The sequence below is a fragment of the Candoia aspera genome, chromosome 7 (genome assembly GCF_035149785.1).
Source record: "Candoia aspera isolate rCanAsp1 chromosome 7, rCanAsp1.hap2, whole genome shotgun sequence".
NCBI classification, from domain to species: domain Eukaryota; kingdom Metazoa; phylum Chordata; class Lepidosauria; order Squamata; family Boidae; genus Candoia; species Candoia aspera.
In genome coordinates, this window is record NC_086159.1 from 30531279 (window position 1) to 30551517 (window position 20239).

The 20239-nt window shown below is 37.3% G+C and overlaps 2 protein-coding genes and 1 long non-coding RNA gene across 7 annotated transcripts in view; 2 read left to right on the forward strand and 1 right to left on the reverse strand.

The window, feature by feature from the left end:
• ADSL (adenylosuccinate lyase) overlaps nucleotides 1-20239 on the forward strand; it is a 275527-nt gene that overhangs the window by 19581 nt on the left and 235707 nt on the right. The window contains exons 11-13 of one of the 2 annotated variants that reach the window (XM_063308163.1): nucleotides 535-624; nucleotides 1744-1920; nucleotides 6573-6675. In XM_063308163.1, the coding sequence (XP_063164233.1) occupies nucleotides 535-624; nucleotides 1744-1920; nucleotides 6573-6659 (354 nt within the window). In that variant the 3' untranslated portion in view covers nucleotides 6660-6675. Of the gene's footprint in view, nucleotides 1-534; nucleotides 625-1743; nucleotides 1921-6572; nucleotides 6719-20239 lie in introns of those variants that run through there. The other variant, XM_063308162.1, reaches the window with a different exon arrangement.
• On the reverse strand, nucleotides 199-8281 carry LOC134500770 (uncharacterized). Its single transcript, XR_010068294.1, has 3 exons — nucleotides 8183-8281; nucleotides 5985-6066; nucleotides 199-453 (listed from the first exon to the last, which is right to left on the reverse strand). It is a non-coding gene; the product is annotated as an uncharacterized LOC134500770 (long non-coding RNA).
• The window catches only part of SGSM3 (small G protein signaling modulator 3), a 43550-nt gene continuing 31699 nt past the window's right edge, over nucleotides 8389-20239 (forward strand). The window contains exons 1-3 of one of the 4 annotated variants that reach the window (XM_063308159.1): nucleotides 8391-8476; nucleotides 14521-14598; nucleotides 17192-17254. In XM_063308159.1, coding sequence (XP_063164229.1) covers nucleotides 17248-17254 — 7 coding nt within the window. In that variant the 5' untranslated portion in view covers nucleotides 8391-8476; nucleotides 14521-14598; nucleotides 17192-17247. Of the gene's footprint in view, nucleotides 8477-14520; nucleotides 14599-17191; nucleotides 17255-18480; nucleotides 18562-20239 lie in introns of those variants that run through there. The other 3 variants (XM_063308160.1, XM_063308157.1, XM_063308158.1) reach the window with 3 other exon arrangements.

Sequence of the window (20239 nt, forward strand, 5' to 3'; positions counted from 1 at the left end):
CAGCAATTATACTGTAAGGTACAAAGTAAGATTAATACTAAGCAGATTCCAGATAGGATCCATCACCAAATCATCTAAACAATCACACTTACTAAACATGTATATGATTTCAGATAATTTAAAGGCTCATAGAGCCCAACCGAAGTATGAAAGTGTATCTCTTTGGGACAAGAAAAAAAACCAAAGCAGTATCTGATTTATTAATTAGTGTATTTGTCATGTACATTTCAAATGGAGGGGAAGCTGGCTTGCTGCATAGAAGACATCCTGCTTTGGTTTTCTGTTTCCATGAAACTATCTGTACCTGTTCTGTGATTAGTTTTCTAAGCTTGTATTGAAGAACATGTCATCTAGAAATATAACCAGTTATCCAGGATTCTTCAGTTTCCTATCTAGCCAGCTGAGGTCTTCTGCATAAAAAAAGAATGTGCTTTACATGGGGCTATGTGCCATCTGTTGAATAAATAAATAATTAAGAAAAACAGACTACAATAACAATCCAATATGTAAGTATTTATATCATAATTGTTTTAGGTAATTGCAAGGCATATAGAACAGGAGTTGCCTTTCATGTCCACAGAAAATATTATCATGGCTATGGTGAAAGCTGGGGGAAATCGCCAGGTAAGTAGTTAATTACATATGCTTATTCATCAATTTCTAAAGGGACTTCACACACAAGAAACAGAAGAATTATAAAAAGTTTATGTAAATTAGCTCTTGAATTCTATATTTGGTTCAGTTGATTTTATACCAGTATACCTATCAAAATTATTCTTCAGTCTTGTTAATATAAATTACCACACTATTTTTTCATTTCTCTTCTCTGTCAGTTCAAAGCATCTATGTGTATTGCACATAGCAAAACATTAAATTATCCTAATGATCCTTGTTTTTTCAGATTTTTGGTTGTGAGGTAAGCTCATTTTTTAATCCCTAAAGATGGGTTGTAATCTGATACCAGGAACACCCAATTCTGACTTCGAACCTCCATTTTGGGAAGAACTTTGAACTGCAGAATTACTTTGTTTCTTCCCTACCTCTTTTTTGTAATATTTTCCCTAAATACCTACTTATAAAACTATCAATGAGTTAAAGCATTACATTATGGCTATCACAAGCTAATATTTAGAATAATGAACAAGGGTACCTTTCTAAATTGTATTAAAATGCATCATTCAAAAGTGTTGCTTAAACATCTGTGGTTTTGGAAGCAAATTCCCTGTCACCTCAGCATTGTATGATTTTAAAAACTTCTCTAATGTGGATGAATAGTCCCACCTATGAATTTTTCTGGCTAGGTAAAGCAAAACATTTCATACATACCACAGAACCATTTTCTCTGGAGCTGCAACTTGAGCACTAGCAACATTTTTTGTTAAAATCACGGATTTTGAAAAATTGATCAAGTTAGAAAAGTCTGGATTGATTGTCGGTTATATTGCTTTCTGCTAATTCATCTTCATGACTGGTTTTTAGCTTAAATTCTTCTATAAAATAATGGAGAGTTTTAAGAAAGGGAAGTTCTTTACTGTCTCACTGCAGATTGTAATTTAAAAAGAAAAAAATATTAAATCAGAGAGAATTTTGCAATACTTGTCTCATACCATTCAAATCCTGTTTGCCAGACGGTCTATCTAGGAGCCTTTGGATGAGCTTTCTAAACTCTGTATTAATAATTCATGATGAGATGTAACATTTTCCAAGCTTAGGAGTAACACATTGTTCACTTTTTACCTTTAGGAGTGTCATGAGAAGATAAGGGTTCTGTCCCAGCAGGCAGCTGCTGTTGTGAAGCAAGAAGGAGGTGATAATGACCTCATTGCACGAATTTGTGCTGATCCTTATTTTAGCCCTATCCATGGGCAACTGGAAACTCTGTTGGAGCCCATATCATTCACTGGCCGTGCTTCTCAACAGGTAGGGAAAAGCAGAAAAAACTAATATCCTTATTAGGTTGCTCTTGACTTATTAGGTTGCTCTTGACTCTAATTTTTTTTTTTAATCCATGGCTGTTATGTCTCAATTCAGATCTTGTTGTTTATTCGTTCAGTCACTTCCGACTCTTCGTGACTTCATGGACCAGCCCATGCCAGAGCTTTCTGTCGGTCGTCACCACCCCCAGCTCCCCCAGGGACGAGTCCATCACCTCTAGAATGACCATCATCTTGCCCTTGGTCGGCCCCTCTTCCTTTTGCCTTCCACTCTCCCTAGCATCATCATCATCATCTCCAGGGTGTCCTGTCTTCTCATTATGTGGCCAAAGTATTTCAGTTTTGCCTTTAATATCATTCCCTCAAGTGAGCAGTCTGGCTTTATTTCCTGGAGTATGGACTGGTTTGATTTCTTGCAGTCCAAGGCACTCTCAGAATTTTCCTCCAACACCACAGTTCCAAAGCATCGATCTTCCTTCTCTCAGCCTTCCTTATGGTCCAGCTCTCGTAGCCATATGTTACTACTGGGAATGCCATTGCTTTAACTATGCGGACCTTTGTTGTCAGTGTGATGTCTCTGCTCTTAACTATTTTATTGAGATTTGTCATTGCTCTTCTCCCAAGGAATAAACGTCTTCTGATTTCCTGACTGCAGTCAGCATCTGCAGTAATCTTTGCACCTAGAAATACAAAGTCTTTAACTGCCTCTACGTTTTCTCCTTCTATTTGCCAGTTATCAATCAAGCTGGTTGCCATAATCTTGTTTTTTTTGAGGTTTAGCTGCAAGCCAGCTTTTGCACTTTCTTCTTTCACCTTCATCATAAGGCTCCTCAGTTCCTCTTTGCTTTCAGCCACCAAAGTGGTATCATCTGCATATCTGAGATTGTTGATGTTTCTTCCAGTGATTTTAACTCCAGCCTTGGATTCCTCAAGCCCAGCATACAAGTTGAATAGGTAGGGTGACAGTATACAACCCTGCCGTACTCCTTTCCCAATCTTAAACCAGTCTGTTGTTCCGTGGTCTGTTCTTAACTGTTGCAACTTGGTCGTTATCCAGATTCCTCAGGAGGCGTACAAGATGACTTGCTATCCTCATACCACCAAGAACTTGCCACAATTTGTTATGGTCCACACAGTCAAAGGCTTTAGAATAGTCAATCAAACAGAAATAGATGTTTTTCTGAAACTCCCTGGCTTTTTCCATTATCCATCGGATATTGGCAATTTGGTCCCTAGTTCCTCTGCCTTTTCTAAACCCAGCTTGTACATCTGGCAATTCTCGCTCCATGAATTGCTGAAGTCTACCTTGCAGGATCTTGAGCATTACCTTACTGGCATGTGAAATGAGTGCCACTGTTCGATAGTTTGAACATTCTTTAGTGTTTCCTTTTTTGGTATGGGGATATAAGATGATTTTTTCCAGTCTGATGGCCATTCTTGTGTTTTCCAAATTTGCTGGCATATAGCATGCATTACCTTGACAGCATCATCTTGCAAGATTTTGAACAGTTCAGCTGGGATGCCATCGTCTCCTGCTGCTATGCTTCTTAAGGCATTCAACCTCACTCTTCAGGATGTCTGGCTCTAGCTCACTGACCACACCGTCAGAGCTATCCCCAATATTGTTATCCTTCCTATACAGGTCTTCTGTATATTCTTGCCACCTTTTCTTGATCTCTTCTTCTTCTGTTAGGTCCCTGCCATCTTTGTTTTTGATCATACCCATTTTTGCCTGGAATTTACCTCCAATGTTTCTAATTTTCTGGAAGAGGTCTCTTGTCCTTCGTATTCTATTGTCTTCTTCCACTTCCGCGCATTGCTTGTTTAAAAATAATTCCTTATCTCTTCTGGCTAACCTCTGGAATTTTGCATTTAATTGGGCATATCTCCCCCTATCACTGTTGCCTTTTGCTTTCCTTCTTTCTTAGGCTACTTCTAGACAGCCATTTTGCCTTCTTGGTTTTCTCTTTCTTTGGGATGTATTTCGTTGCCGCCTCCTGAACAATGTTGCAAACTTCTGTCCATAGTTCTTACGGGACCCTATCTATTAAGTCCAGTCCCTTAAATCTATTCTTCACCTCCATTGCATATTCCTTAGGGATATTAGTGAGCTCATATCTAGCTGATCTGTGGGTCTTCCCTAATCTCTTTAGTCTGATCCTAAATTGTGCCATAAGAAGTTCGTGATCGGAACTACAGCCAGCTCCAGGTCTTGTTTTTACTGACTGTATAGATGTCCGCCACCTTTGGCTGCAAAGGATGTAGTCAATCTGATTTCGGTGTTGTCCATCTGGTGAAGTCCATGTATAAAGCCGTCTCTTAGGTTGTTGGAAGAGAGTGTTTGTTATGCAGAGTGAGTTGTCCTGGCAAAATTCTATCAGCCTATTTCCTGCTTCATTTTGTTCTCCCAGGCCATGCTTACCTGTAATTCCAGGTGTCATCTGACTGCCCACCTTAGCATTCCAGTCTCCTATGATGAAAATAATTTCTCTTTTAGGCATGTTGTCCAGTGGGTGCTGCAGATCCTCATAGAATGATCTACTTCAGCGTCTTCATCTGTGGTTGGGGCGTATATTTGGATCACTGTGATGTTAGATGGCTTGCCCTGAATTCGAATTGAGATCATTCGATCGTTTTTTGGATTGTATCTAAGCACTGCTTTAGCCACTTTACTATTAATTATGAAGGCTACTCCATTTCTTCTGTGGTCCTCTTGTCCACAGTAGTAGATCTGGTGGTCATTTGATGTGAAGTGGCCCATTCCAGTCCAGTTCAGTTCACTGACGCCCAAAATGTCTATCTTTAATCTTGACATCTCACCAATAACCACATCCAATTTGCCCTGGCTCATAGATCTTACATTCCAGGTTCCAATGGTGTGTTGATCCTTAGAACATCGGATTCGCCGTTCACCACCAGCACCGTCGGCTGCTAGCCGTCCTTTCGGCTTTGAGCTAGCTGCGTCATCACGTCTGGGGCTAGTTGAACGCATCCTCTGTTCCTCCCCAGTAGCATTTTGACCATCTTCCGACCTGGGAATCTCATCTTCCGATGGTATACCGACATTTCTCTGGTTGTACTGATCCATTTAGTTTTCACGGCAAGAATACTGGGGTGGGTTGCCATTACCTTCCCCAGGGATCGCATTTAGTCTGACCTCTCTGTCATGACCTTCCCGTCTTGGGTGGCCCTTCACGGTTTAGCTCATGGCATCATTGAGGTGCTCAAGCTCCAGCACCACAACAAGGTAATGATCCTTTGCTGAAGAATTCAGATCTAGTATTACCAAAATTGATATGCTAATCTTTTGTTCCTTTAGCTAGACCTCTTCCTTCCTCTCCATTCTCTTAAGTTCTTGGGTCTTCCATTGGTATTTCATTTTACCCTAATGTATTCTGGACATTTTATTCTAAAGAGAATTCCATCTGATGGGGTCCAGTAGGCGGGCCTTCTCTGCAGCAGCTCCTGCCCTTTGGAATACCCTTCCCCCAGAAGTGAGGTTAGCCCCCTCTCTGCTGGACTTCAGAAAACAGCTGAAGACCTGGTTTGTCATCATGCTTGGAGTAGGGAGAGGAGGAGCCACTCTTGGGGTTGGTTGGTTCCCTAGGCCTGCCGGGCCTGGTGTTGTCCCATTTGGGTTGAATTAAATCTGCCATTATTTGGATTTTATTATATTTTGTGTCTGGATTTATTGATTATTGATATTATTTAAGTTTTCATTGAATTGTAAACGTTTTATTGTGAACCGCCCAAGGTCCCCCGTGTGGGGGAGATGGGCAGTGATAAAAATATGATAAATAAATAAAATTACTTATCCCACCTTCTTATACTGGTTTAATGCATATTGATCAAAAATTGTCCATTCTATGTATATAAACTATTATTGAATAACAGCAAAGTTCTTGGCAATTTTCTGTTTATATGATTTTATATATTGAAATCATTTCCCAGTTTCTACAAAATAGCAGTTAAGGGACTAAGAATAGAAATAAAATAATTAAACTGAAAAACTGTTACTTTAAAAACAATTAAAATATAATTAGAACTCACCAGTAAATGAAAACAGACACTATCCAACCAGTTAAAACCCAAAGCAGCAGCCAAAGCAGTTTATCATAGGAAACTTGTCTGCCTAATGGTAGAAAAACAATAGAAGTTAATTTTCCAAGTTTCGAAGCAGGTATAAAGAAGCTGCAACTTGTGTTTCACCAAATATGCCTATGATATCCAAAGTTCAAGAGAAGGACCTCTCATAAAAGATCTTAAATCCAGTATCTTTGTATCTTTCAAATAGCATGGTTCTATGTCCTGTAGAGGTTTATGAGTTATAACCAGCAGTTTGAATTGTATCTGTAAATAGACCAGCAGCCAGTGCAGCTGCTCTATCAAAGCAGTAACCTGCTCACATAACTGACCCCAGTTGTAGTGTGACTGCAAAATTCTGGACCAGCTGAACTTCCAGGATTCTTCAAAACATGCTCATACAGAACGTATTATATGAGTTCAAAGACAAAGCAACTAAGTCATGTGTCAGGGTGCTCACTTCTAGATACTTTTCATGGGGTGATAAAAACAGCAAATGGTAATGGATTACAATTCATTGGGGACTCAATCCAGATTGTTGTTTCTTCACGACAGGTGACAAGATTCCTGAATGAAGAAGTCCGACCAGCACTGACCCCTTATCAAAGCAACATGGGTGTGAAAATAGAGCTGTCTCTTTGAATTAGTTTTTCATGGAGGGCTTGTGTAGAAAGAATAATAAAATACTTCAAAAATTTTAATGAGTTTAGCATGAATTTTTGATGATTCTGCTGTAGGACTGAGAATCATTAGATTGCAGACTTCTGGAGACATATGAAGATGAATGGATGCTCGCACTAATTATAAACTTTCAGATGTTTACAAACTGGTCAGGCCAAAACAATACAACTGTTTGCATTTGCAGTTATCAGCCAAAATAAGAAGCCTGTGAAGTGTTTCTTGATACATAATCTATTCAGCCTGTCGGCCACAAAATGGAAGTGACTGATATATACAAAAAGAGTTCCAGTGAGGAAATAGGAAGTTAAAGTTACAATTCTTGGTCTTTGGAAAAGCATAAATTCAACTCTCCAATTCTTCCTACTTGCTGGTGCAGAAGCTTCTGACTTGTCTGGAAGACTGATGGTTGATCAGCAAACTTCAGGAAGTCTTTACATCTCCTATAGCAGAAGCCTCCAATTTTTTCAACACATCTCCAGAACAGTGGGAAAAGTATGCGAGCCTTGAACTTTGCATTTTCCCTTCATCTGCCTTATACTTATCTGCGTGCAAATGCATACTTCCATTTTCTGAAATGAGCCTGAATTTCTGAATGTATACTTCACCATTTGTTAAATTTTAGATGATACAAACCTCTGGAAAGAGATCTGATCTCATGTATTCTGAAAAACATTGAATGTGAAGGATGCTAAATAGTACACTGAAAGAGGTTGGTGATATAGGGAGAATGAATGAGGATCAAATGACAAAGCAAAATTATGAAGGAAAAGGAAGAGCAAAAAAGTAATGGTTACAGATCCTAAAAAAAACAGGTCTAAAGAATAAAAGGCAATGGATGAAGTAAATGGATGTGATGAAAGCAAAGATTGTTTGCAAGGACAGAAAGGCAATGGAAAAGCATAGTGAATGGTGTTGGTATCAGCTAGTTTTAGCCACAGTATGTTATCTTAACTCATACTAATTTATTTTGACTTGCTTCTGCTCTCTGCATAATAAAGGGCATAGCATGATGGGTATGTCTATGTATCCACTCATCAGTGAGGGAGGAGAAGCCTGCTTTAGGTTCTAGAGATCTACAAATAAGAACATGCAAGAGCCAGGAAAATGTATTAGCTAGGACTTGGTCTTCATAAGGTGTTCATGGGCTTAAGAAGCATAATGAAGTTGCAAATGGAATCGAACTAATTTTCTTCTATTTAAAATCTTGCGGGGAATCACAAGAAGCATTGCGTGTATACACTGAAGTCAATTGTCATTTATTTCCCATTATACAATGCAGGAATATCTGAGGTTATTTGCAAGCTGTTGTAAAGGAGTATTAACGGTGGGCTATTTATGTCAGGTTGTCTTAAGCGCTGCCAGATCTGGAATGCATTGTCCGGACTTGGTAGCCCCAATAAATCACAATTCTCCGCAGCCCGTCTCCTCCCTAGATCGCAGGGTGATACCCTTAAGATGTATTAGAATTGATCTCCCATAATTACCAACAAACACGACCACTTATAGGAATGGAAATCATATTTGAGGCACCGGGTTGGGCAAGATTCTGATGGGCAGTGACCGCTTTAACTTCCGACAGCAAAGAAAAAAATGACGTCAGGAGTAATCTTGAAGTGACCTCCTAAGACGAAGTTGTTAGCGCCTACCTACCCTTCCCATCATGCTCTGTGCTGTCCACTCCTTCCTCCAACCTCTGATTCTGCGCATGCGTTATGGTTTAGGTAGTGCTGACGAGACCGACGGAGTGTGGGATGTGAAGTCCGCCCTGGCGTCCGGAGGTAAGGTTCTACTGGGAGGGGGGGGGTGTATGGGGTGTTCTTTAGCGAGGCAGCAAGAGCAGTGAGCGAGGCTCGGAGGTAGAGCAGGGAAGCGGAGCCCACGGAGGCGGACCTACGGAGCAGGTTGGTGGGCATCAGAACTGAGGGCCAGATCTCCGTCCTTGTGATAGGCTGAGGAGGAAAAGTGGAAGAGTAGACCGAAGAATTGGCCTAAGCAGATCGTTGGAAAGTCTGCCCGAGGGGTAGTCTACGGTGGACAGGTTACGCGAAACAAATATGGGTTGGGAAGTCCGTCGGGATGGTCCAGGAGTTACATGAATGACCAGATACGTCCATCCCCCTCTCCATCAGCGTTATGATCTGCTCGCAGGGTGACTGGAAGGAAGCGGGCTTTGCGAGGGTCGGCACACTGCTACAGGGAGAGATGCTGTTCCCTGAAGCAGATCTAATATAGGAAGCACCTGCTCTAGATGAAAACTGATAGACTGTCGTAGGAAAAACTTGCAGTTGTTTTCACCCACCTTATAGATATTTACTCTAAACAAAATTAGACCCAGCTAAATCTTTTACTCATAAGGTTTGTGTGACTGGCAATGTCTTTTAACAAATCCAATAAAATATCAGAAAGTTGTAAGCACGTTTTTGAGTTCTTCATTACTCATTCTGGTTCTGGATGCCATGCTAAGCCATAGAGAGAAGAAGAGAGGTAACACACAGGGTGTGGTGAAAAATAACCATTTTCAGTTCGTAACAAATGAAATATTGGGGATGTTATCCAGTGTTAATTACTTACATGTTTCCCCAACAACTAGAATTCAGTCAAATTAACTCTTAGCAACACTACCTACTTAACACTTCTGAATGTTTTCTGATATCTCAGTACTGCTACTTAATAATTTTGTACATACCGTAACACAGAAATGGGTTGGACAGGTGGTGGGTCTTTCTGTTATTTCCAGTTGTTTTCTTCTGTTCTGATACTTGAATGTCCACGTTTGTATTACATGAAGGACTATACAGTGATATTTTCTAAGAAAAGTTCCTATAAAAGCAAATTCTCTTAACAATAAAAGAGAGTTTTTGAGGACAGGGAGAAGGGAGTAGTAGTTGCAAAATCCCCCCTCCCCCTTAATGTAGAACTATATTCTTTTGCAAACAGTCATGGTTCGTGTAATGATGCCATTCTCAAATACAATATTCTCTGCAGGAATATTCCCCTTGTTGCTTCTCATCTCCCATCTGTTCATACATCCTTTTTTGCTTATATCTCTACAGCAGGGTTTGTCAGCCAGGGTTCTATGGAACCCTAGGGTTCCGCAAGAGGTCACTAGGGGTTCCCTGGGAGATCACGATTTATTTAAAGAATTATTTCAAATTTAGGCAATTTCACATTAGTTTCTTTATTTTCAGTTTAAGAACACTGTTAATGCATACACACACACACACAGATACAGGCCCACACATGAAATGAATAGAGTAATTTTGTAACTTCTGGCCTATATTTAAGTCTGAATGTGTAGGGGTTCCCTGAGGCCTGAAAAATATTTCACGGGTTCCTCCAGGGTCAAAATGTTGAGGAAGGCTGCTCTACAGAAGCAAACAAGAATATAGCTTGAACTTCAGAATTTGCCAGAATTACACCTACTTAGTAGGAATCCTAATCCTAATTTAAAAAAAAAAAATCAAAGCTGTTATTTCACCCAAGACTCATTCTCCTAAAATATTCTGTTTTTTGTGAGAAAAACTGAGGAAAGATAAAGTAATAATAGTTTATGTTAGCACTGGAACTTTCATTTTATGAAGAGTATTGGTTTCTCTTTAATCAAATAGGAATTTATCTTTATAGTTCATGGAAAAAGTTTTACTTTTTGTTCCATTTAGTGACTCATATATCTACACTGCAATTTTCTGACTCACTTGTTTAAAACATTCAGTGCTGGTTGCATGCTGTGTATTTAGTTTTAGTAATTTGCTGTATCCCTCCTTTCCTCCTTCACTTTCTTCGTCTCTTCACATTTTCTACTCTCACTTTCTAGAATGCCATCTATTTTTCACTTTGAAGTTATTGATGACTCTTCACTTTTAATTCTAAAAAGACATTTTTTATGTGTGTAAATCTTTATGGAAAAATATAGATTAGGGAAAGCATCCAGAGAAAATCTGTTTAAATAACATGAAAACATTTGTGTGGCCTAATAGTGCCACAAATATTTCTAAGATGATCTAAATAAATTTTTCAATGTGTGTATTACTTTTATTCACTAGCAAACAAAAATACAGTTAACTTTTCAGTAATAACTACTGTCCTAACAGCCAGGAACCACGCTGAGACAAGGAACAGGTCTCTAGTGTTTTATTGCTGCTACATACCAGGAAAATCCTAACAAACTGAAGAAGCGTGGGAAAAACCCAGACAGATAAACCCCAAAGGTTAAGGCGGGCCCGATCTGTGTCTCTTGGAATGGCTACTTAATTCCTCAGTGCTACGCATGCGCTTAACAGTCTGGATGGGAGCCCCCTGCTCGCCATCCTTACTCATGACAACTACTTTCCAATCATGTTTTTAATAGTTTCCACTTTTGCACATTAAAATGTACAATCTGGAAATGAGTTTTGGAGATTTCTTGGAACTATATCCTTAACTTTGGAGGCTGCACATTGTATACTCCAAACTATACAGAATCTTTTTTTTTTTTTGCTGTAATTAACATATCACTTTTAAGCTGCAGGTAGCATTTTGATTTACCAACTCAAGTGACAGCAGATATTTTCCTGAGCTTACTGTGGTTTATTTCCTTGTTGGGATATTGTTTTTTTCATAAATGTCATTAATCAAGTTAATATTTGCTCAGTAGGGGTTCTCTTTCTGACCTTATCCTTACAGATGGGTTAAATATAGGTATCAGGTATGGCCTTAACACTTCCTTCATTCAGCAAAATTCAAGTTGGTACAATTCTACCTTTCTCAATTTCATATTATGTGCGTTTCACATATCAGATTACATTGTTTCTGCTGGCCTGAGGATTTTAAACTTATCAGCTGCTTCATTCTATAATGTACATATGTTTAATTAGGTTTATTTTTTATTTTTTAAAAATAAATTAGGATTTATTATTACTCTGATGTCATCCATTAATAAGGCTACACTTGTATGGTCTGGGGCAGCCTTTCTCAACCTTTTGACCCTGGAGGAACCCTTGAAATCTTTTTCAGGCCTCAGGGAACCCCTGCACATTCAGGGTCAAATTTAGGCTAGAAGTTACAAAATTATTATATTTGTTTCATCTGTAGACCTGTATATGCATTAACAGTGTTCTTAAACTAAACTAAAACTTAAACTAAAAATATGCATTAACAGTGTTCTTAAACTAAAAATAAAGAATGAAACGTACCTCTTTAATGTGAAGTTGTCCAAATTTGAAATAATTTTTTAAATAAATTGTGATCTCTCAAGGAACCGCTGGTGACCCTGGTTAGGAACCCTGATCTAGGGGCACAAGAAGCTTCAAATCTTCAGTAGATAGATCTGTCTTTGCATTTTTCCATCACTGGTTGCTGCAGAAACTTCAGTCCAATGACTCAAGCAGTTGAGCACCAAAATCTACTAGAAAAAAAACAGTAACGTTCTATGGGCACGCCAGGAGCAGATTGGTAGAAAGATGAAATTCTTACAGGGAAATACATGTCAACACTGGAACTGAGTTGTACATAATTTCAATCCTATTGTAACCCATAGGAGAAAAACTATAAAAGCAAATAACAAAATTGTGGAAAATGTTGGTAAGGGATTGCTTTCTGTCCTGGTCTCAGGATCTTGACAGGATGTTGCAGTTGCAGTTCTGTACTTAGGGTCTTCTCCCAAAAAGGATTTCTGTGCCCATTAAATAGAAAGAAACAACAAGTACTTATAAATTGCAATTTGAGTAGCATTTATTCTTGTTCACTAGAAAGCAAGTTTTGGCTCTATTACTTCTTTAATGTTTAATAATAAAAGTTACATTACCTGTTATAATATCATAATTCATATGATATCATGTTTCCAAATTGTCACAAGGAAAAAGTTTGAATTTGGCAATACATTACTTGCCATCATTCTATTTTTATGCAGTTTTAAGTTTTTTTTTTTATTTTTATTGTATGGCATAGCAGTTCGGTGTTCATGCTGCTTGTTCTTGCTGGGAAATCCTTGTGAGGTTTAGCAGCCAGATGTGTAGACTATTTAGCTGTGAAAAGTCATGTTGCCCGGGGTGCACCACAAGGAGGCTAGTCTACATTGCACCAAGTTGGGCTGAGAGAAAGTGACTGGCCCAAGATCACCCAGACGGCTTTCATGCCTAAGGTGGGACTAGAACTCACAGTCCTGGTTTCTAGCCCAGAACCTTAACCACTAGACCAAACTGGCTCTCGCAGTCTTAAGTTATTGAACAGTACAACCTATAAATTAAATTATAAAATGTCTTGAATTTCTGCGATGACTTCTGAAATGCCTTTCCAATATTCTTTATTACTTTACCACGCAATATGTAAGAATTCTATATAGGCAGCTTGCAGTGTTTATTTTGCTGCTTTCCTAATTCTTTGTGTTTTGGGGGATTTAATTACTTTTTATTCTGGAAGTGCAGCGACATTTATTATAATGTCTTAAACCATCTCCTATAATTCTCTTAGCTGAAGAGTATTTATTTAACCTGGGCTACTTGATTTTTTTTTATCCTAGATTCTTTCTGGAATGGTTCTAATATAGTTTTTGTTAAATAAAGTTGATTTAACCTTGGCTTTGCTCTTGGATCCAGATAGTGAAAAAAATGTTTATACAATTTGTGATGCCTAGTTATTTGAGAAAATCATGAGTTATCCTGAACCCTTATCTAGCAATGACCAGGGTTTTTAATAGACTGGGTCTGGTATTTATTTTTACAAGAGTTTAATGGAAGTGTTTTGAAACATTTATTTTAAGCTCTAAAAAGCAGCACATTTTAATTGGTTTATAAAAAGTCATCATTTTAAGGATGGAAGCATAACCTTGAGCAGAACAGCTATACTTAAGAAATGAATCCTAATATCAGTTGGACAGTTGTTTTAAGGTTCTAGATCTGTGGCTATTTTCTGTCTTCCTTGCATAGTAATATATTTTATCTGCTTCTTACCTTGTAGGTCACCAGATGATTGGGTGATTGATCCACTCTCTAGCACAACATGTTGCTAGTAGTGCTGTGTTTTCAGGCAAATCTCCCTTTTTTTGTCAGGTCTTGAATTCAGTTGCCAGGGAATGTACCATAGCAACCAAAGGCAGGAAAACCTGAACACCTGGTTCTGGGCATTTCATATTCTGCTATTTATGAATATGTTCAGTGGTTGAGGGGGGTCATGTAAGAGGAATTGAGGCTAATGATTAAACAGTCTATTAAATGTGGCCATCCGTATTTCACAAGGTTACCTTCAAATGTTCTGGAAAGTATTTGGACAGCACCAAAATATATCTAAAAGACTGCTCAGGAGCTATGGGCTAGAAGCCCCAAAGGATACTAAGCCAAAAATTTACAAAAAAATGGATATAGGGCCAGATTGTCTAGCATAATCAGTATGAAGCAGTATTTTGATATTTGAATGTATAAACTGTTATAAAACTAAGAGTGAAAATATGATTCATATATTGTGCTAACCCATATTTGATTTTGGCTTTCTGTATTCTGTTAACCTTGGAGCTGTGGTTAATACAACGTTTATTGTAAACCGCCCAGAGGCCCTCCTTGAGGGGGAGATGGGCGGTGATAAAAATTTGATTGATTGATTGATAAATAAATAAATGTCATGGTTAAGTAAACAATGTATTGATATGAAGTGTAAATCCAAACCGAATGAATGAACATTTGAAAATGAAAGTGACAAACCCAGACAGAAAGCAGTACAATAGATAGTGACAAACCTGTCTTATCCAGCTGGATTGGCTAACCATGCTTGTTAGAATGAATTTTCAGATTGGATAACAACAAAATTGTTGCAACTAATTTTTGTGAGACTGCATTCTTCTTGTGCTTTTTAGTGCTTTGCTTCATCCCAACAATGTCTGCTGCTGTCCTGCAAGGACAGCCAACAGTGAAGCTCTAAAGTCTTACCTGTGGTAAGTTTGTATTTCTGTTTAATAGCATAATGCACAGACAAAAATCTGCCAAGGTGAATGTATGTACAGAATCTTATATTATTTTTTACGAAGACAATGTTACTTGTTCCTTAACCAGAAAAGTATAAGTAACTAAACACCACCATCGTTCAATCATCAGCAAATTTTGTTTTGATGTTTAACTATGAGGAATGAAACCCAGATTTATTAGAATGCTGATTGATTAAATTTAAAATGTGGCTCTTCCCTTCAGTCATAAGAGTGATTGCTATTCTCCCCATTTAACTTTTCTGGTTGGCAGGTATCATTTTTTATTTGTTCCTCAGATCTTGTTTCAGTTTTTAGTAGCAGGGCTTGGTCGCATCTGTGGAGGCTGTATCATCATTTCATAAACATTTCACTTTCAACATTGCCCTTTAAATTCAGCATGCCCAACCTGGATGTATTATTAAACAAGAAGTTTAATTCGAGACAGAAAAGCAGAAGCCAAGAATGTGTGGATAAAGAATGTGTGTAGAGTGCAGAAGGACAGTTTTAGCTAGTTTTAAGGCTTATAAATGGAACCTTTTCTGCATAGGAGTGATCAGGTCTTAAATAATAATACTAAACTTTTCTGAAGGACAAAAAATAGACCTTAAAAAAATGATTAGAGCGAATGATTATTTCTCATCTGCAAACTAGTGCCAGTAGATTTTTAAAATGTCATCTAGTCCAGCTAACCAAACCTCAGTGCACTGGTGGGAAGAGCACTCTAGAGCTTTTTACACGTTCTCCATTTACCAAGGAGTTGGATAGTTATCTTCTCCCTACTTAGCCAGCAGTTGCTATATTAGAAATTACCAAATCGGTAGAATCCTCGACAATAGTAAAAACTCTGGGAAGCAACTTAGTGTTCCCTGCGCTAACCAAAATGAATCCAGGCTGATGGGCTTCTGTGTCAGTGTTTTTATTTCTGCATATAGATCATATTACCTATATTCCTAAAGACTGGGGCATGGCAATAGTTGCCCCAATCTATAAAAAAGATTAAAAGCAATCCAGCTAACTACAGTTTCATCAGTTCACTGAGTGTAGTCAGTAAACCATATGCTAAACACCAATATCAAAAGTTAAAAGGGTGGCTGGACTTTGGGAGCATGTTTGGGGATGAACAAGCAGATTTTGGATCTGGACATTCAACATTTGACCATACTCATTGTTCCGCCATCTAATGGATACATATTTTTAGGAATGTAAATTCTCTCTCTCTCTCTAGCCTTCTTGGACTTTAAAATGGGGTAAAATCAAGAACTCGTTCATTAATAGTAATCTATTTCTGCTTATTCAGAAAATTTATGCAAATACTTCCCTAAGTGTGAGATTATAGGAGGAGTGCCATATTAATATGTGGTAGCCAAACATCAGAAAGTCTGGTAGCACCTTTTAAGACTAACAAATGTCTTAAAGGATGCTGCCTGACTCTTTCTGAGTTTTGACCAAGAGTAAGAAGTAATCCACAAGGAGCGCTTTCAAAACCAATATCCACTCAGAAAGAAGTTAAGCTGAGATTCATATTGGTGCAGTCTATTCAATTTTAATATTAACTCTATGGCTAAAACTTTAAATAGGCCAAATTTTCATTATCCCCAATGTATAGGCTTTAGTATTATATGATGAAGAGGCAGCTATTATTTCACATTTGTTATAAAAGAGGTGTAAAAGCTATAATCAAATATTGAAAGCAAAACAAGTTGATAACTTCAAAAATAAAAAATTATGATATTACAGAAATCTCAGAGTACTTTTTTATTATATGGGGATATGGAAGGCACATGCTGAGTATGTTAAGCAAGGAACATTAAGATTTAGAATAGCCATTGTTTTTTCTTCTTCTCTAAAGCAGAAGACTTTATTCTAGCAACTTTAAACATTTTTGAGGCAAAATCGCTTGCCCAGATTCTCTTAAGGAGCACAAACAGGCATCTCTACCTGTTGGCAGATAGGGATGAAATCAAGACAGTGCAGACTAAATTTTTAATAAATACAATTTCTTGCTGGTTGTTTTAGCATATTTGAATAATGCTATACTTAATCTCTGTTTTTTAATTAATGTTTTTGCTGTTTGGAGTTTTTTAATGTAAGCTTCCTGGAGTCTATTGAATTAGGCAGGATATAAGTGATGTAACAAATAAAAAGCTTCAAAATTCATATAATAGTTTTATTATTAGTGATCAAACAAACTCTTACAACTCAAATTTTACTATATGCTCTTATTATTTAACTGGTTACTATTAAGTTGCAGAAATAAGCACATTTTAAAGAAATATATTACTATGTTAATCTGACTCTCCTTATAATTATTTTTGAAAATGTATTAATTTGATTATAATTAGAACTTGCTTAGGCGACCTTGGCAAGATTCACACTAGAGTTAGTATATGAATTCCACACTTGCTAGATCAAAATAATATTTTGTCTTGGAGTATATAGACCAAGTAAGTATTGTAATTAGAAATTTAATGTACTGTAATTGTAGTAGTGCCTCTGGAAGGTAACTGGGAATTATGACTGCTTGGCTGTAGGAATTATTATGTCTGTATCTATTTTGCAACAGAGTAATGATTTTCTGCAGAGTCTAAGAGCCCACATTGACCATATTCCTCTATAATAATGTCAGGTAAGTTCTTTATGAACATTGAGCACTTGTGATTATTTAAATCAAACGAAGCTATTATCAAAAGCTTTACATTTTAGCAGAGATACTGTTTTGTCAACTAGTCTTGCCTTTTAATGATAGGCTCCTTCCTAATATTTGTTCCATCAGAGAGTAATTTTTACTACTTTTGCTACTGTCTTAAGTTGCTTATAAGATTGGATACATGTGATTATAATGAACCATGGATTTATTTTTCACTTGTCTTCATTTTACTCCAAAGCATAACATTCAGAAAACATCTGTCTTATTTCATAGCACAATATACGTAAATCAGTAATTTGGGGACAACATTTTATACAAGAAAGATAATTGTGGAACAGAACTTTTCCACACTCTCCTTGCTGTTATAGTCCCTTATATTCACCAAAAGCATTCTTGACATTCAGAGAATTTCCCAGAATGTCTTGAAATGGAGTAAGCAGTCTTCAGTAAGAAGAGGGAATTTGCAAAAACTAGAAAAAGCATTTAGCATGGGTTGAACAGAACCCATTTTTTCTATTATTCTGTCACTCTGATTTCAGCTGTTGTATCTATTGTGTGCATTTTGAAGGGTCCCCAGACCTTCAGGAACAATAGTTAGAGAGTTGTGGGAAGAGAGGGTAGAAGATCTTCAATTCCTTGTGTTTGTACAAAGTCTGCATTCAAGCTAATATTTCCAAAAAGAGTCATGACTAAATGATTCTCACTGATGCCTTTTCAGTGGTCTTCTAAATGAGAAATGAAGGTGTACTTAAATCATTGCTTTATTATAAATTATCTTTTCAAAGGTTTGATAAGAATTGTGTTGCCATGATCTTTACTGGAGTATTTTTCTACATCTCTTTCCTAAACCACTTTCTGGAATAATAACTTTAGCGCATGGCAGCTTAAACCAACTTCATATGTTATTTCATCTATGTTATATAAATCAGTTGAGATCCCTGTAACTTTTTGTGTTCCCACTCTCAAACCTTGAGTACTGCAACTGTCCATTGGCTCTGAAATAATCACTTGCAAAATTAAATTCTCAATAAATTCTCAGTAAAAATAGTGGAGAACACCATGTTCATGTTAGCCTCTTGCTTTTAGTTTCGGATTTATTTTTATAATTCATAAGTCATATCCACTTGACAGAAATTGAGGTGCTTGATTTAATGTTTTTCACTGCTGCTTTTACTTTGTCTGGGCTCAGAAGCTAAACAGCCTGGTTAGCACTTGGATGGTAGACTTCCAAGGAATACCAAGGTTGCAGGTTGGCCTAGAAATTCATAAAAACATCCTGGAAGAAGGTAGGGGCAAACCATTTTTATATTATTCCCAAGAAAACTGCATGGACACATCTATGAAATCACCAAAAGTAAAGCTTGACTTTACCATTACCTATCTTGGCAATACATCAGTATGTTAATTGGAATTTAATTCTAATACATATAGAATATTGGTTATATTTAGGGGAGGTGGGGAGAAAACTTGTCTTTTCCAAGTGCTTTTTTTTCATGTTTCCTCACCTGATCTGCCTTTCCATTAATTTTTTCTTTTCTGAAATTTACTTCAGATCCATGCAATTTTCTTGGCAATAGCATGGAAGTATTTTTTTTTCTTGTCTTCTTCCAGAACATTTTTTGACTTCTTAGTTTAGCCTACAGTCCTGGTTCACTCATTGTTTTCCATCCAGGTAATAACTAGGTCCAAATCTACTTGACTTCCAAGCACAGACAAGGTCATGAGGTCACAAGGAATCCAGTTTAACTCAAAGGAGACTACTTTTTTTGTTTAATAAAGTTCATGTAGAGATTAACTATACATTTGGTTGAGGTCATCAAGCTTCTTTTATTATATTTACCAATGTAAATATTTAACATAGACAATTCATATGGACATAACCTCTGTTGCCAAGTTTAGTTTCAGATTTACTCTGAAGGTCACAACATGGCTGTTGAAACATCAGTATATATTCATTGTCTTATACAGCATTTCACCATGTTGCTTGTAAACCGTTGAGGTAGTTGCAACAGATGGACCTGCCAGAAGCCACCCAGAGTCGTGAATATGAGATGAGTGGCTACATACATACATACGCCAGCCAGCCAGCTGAACTGCTTGAACTTTATCTTACCAAATATGAAATTAAATTTTGTACATCTGTTATAGAAAGTACACTGCAAAATTTGAGCAGTGCTTTATCATATGAAACAAAAACTGAATTGCATTTAGACAAACTTGGATTAAGAAATATGGGTTTATTGTGACTTACAGAACAATTTTACTGAGATCTATGCAGAAGGAAGACCCTTTGCATTCAGCAGATTTTCAGTCTGGAGAAAGCTGAATGGAGTCTTAATCTAGTACCTAATATTTGTGATCCAGTGGAACCAGAAAGGATGCATTCTGTTCATGCAGATGACTTTTTTTTTCTGTTTTATACTAGACATGGGAACATCAAAACTCTGGGTGATCTCTGAATTAGTTTTTTTTCCTTAGTTTGATTAAGTTGCATAAGTAATCAGAAGTGCCTTGTTCTGTGCCATCTAGAAGATTTACTATCATATAATAATTGAGATGTTTTAAAATATGGGTCTATGATAATTATATATATAAACTGAATTACGAAGTCAATATGTAAAAGTGCTGGCATATAGGAAGTAAAGCAGTCATGAAGATCTCCTCTGGTGTTATAACTATGCTGGATATGATATCCATATTCTTGCTTTCTACAAAGTGTTGCTTATACTGATTCCTAGTACAAAAAGACAACAAAATCAGAGAAATTAAGAATATCAGGTATATAACATGATGTGATTTAGAATTATCAATGACTCAGCAGGCAGCAGTCCCTAGCTTACCTTGTCTGGGCTTGGAGATTTAGATGAATTAGGTCTGTTTAGTACTTGGATGGAAAGGCAGCAAGACATTCCACAGTAGTAGACTAGGTTGAGTAATTTAAAAAATCCCAGAGGAAGGCAGTGA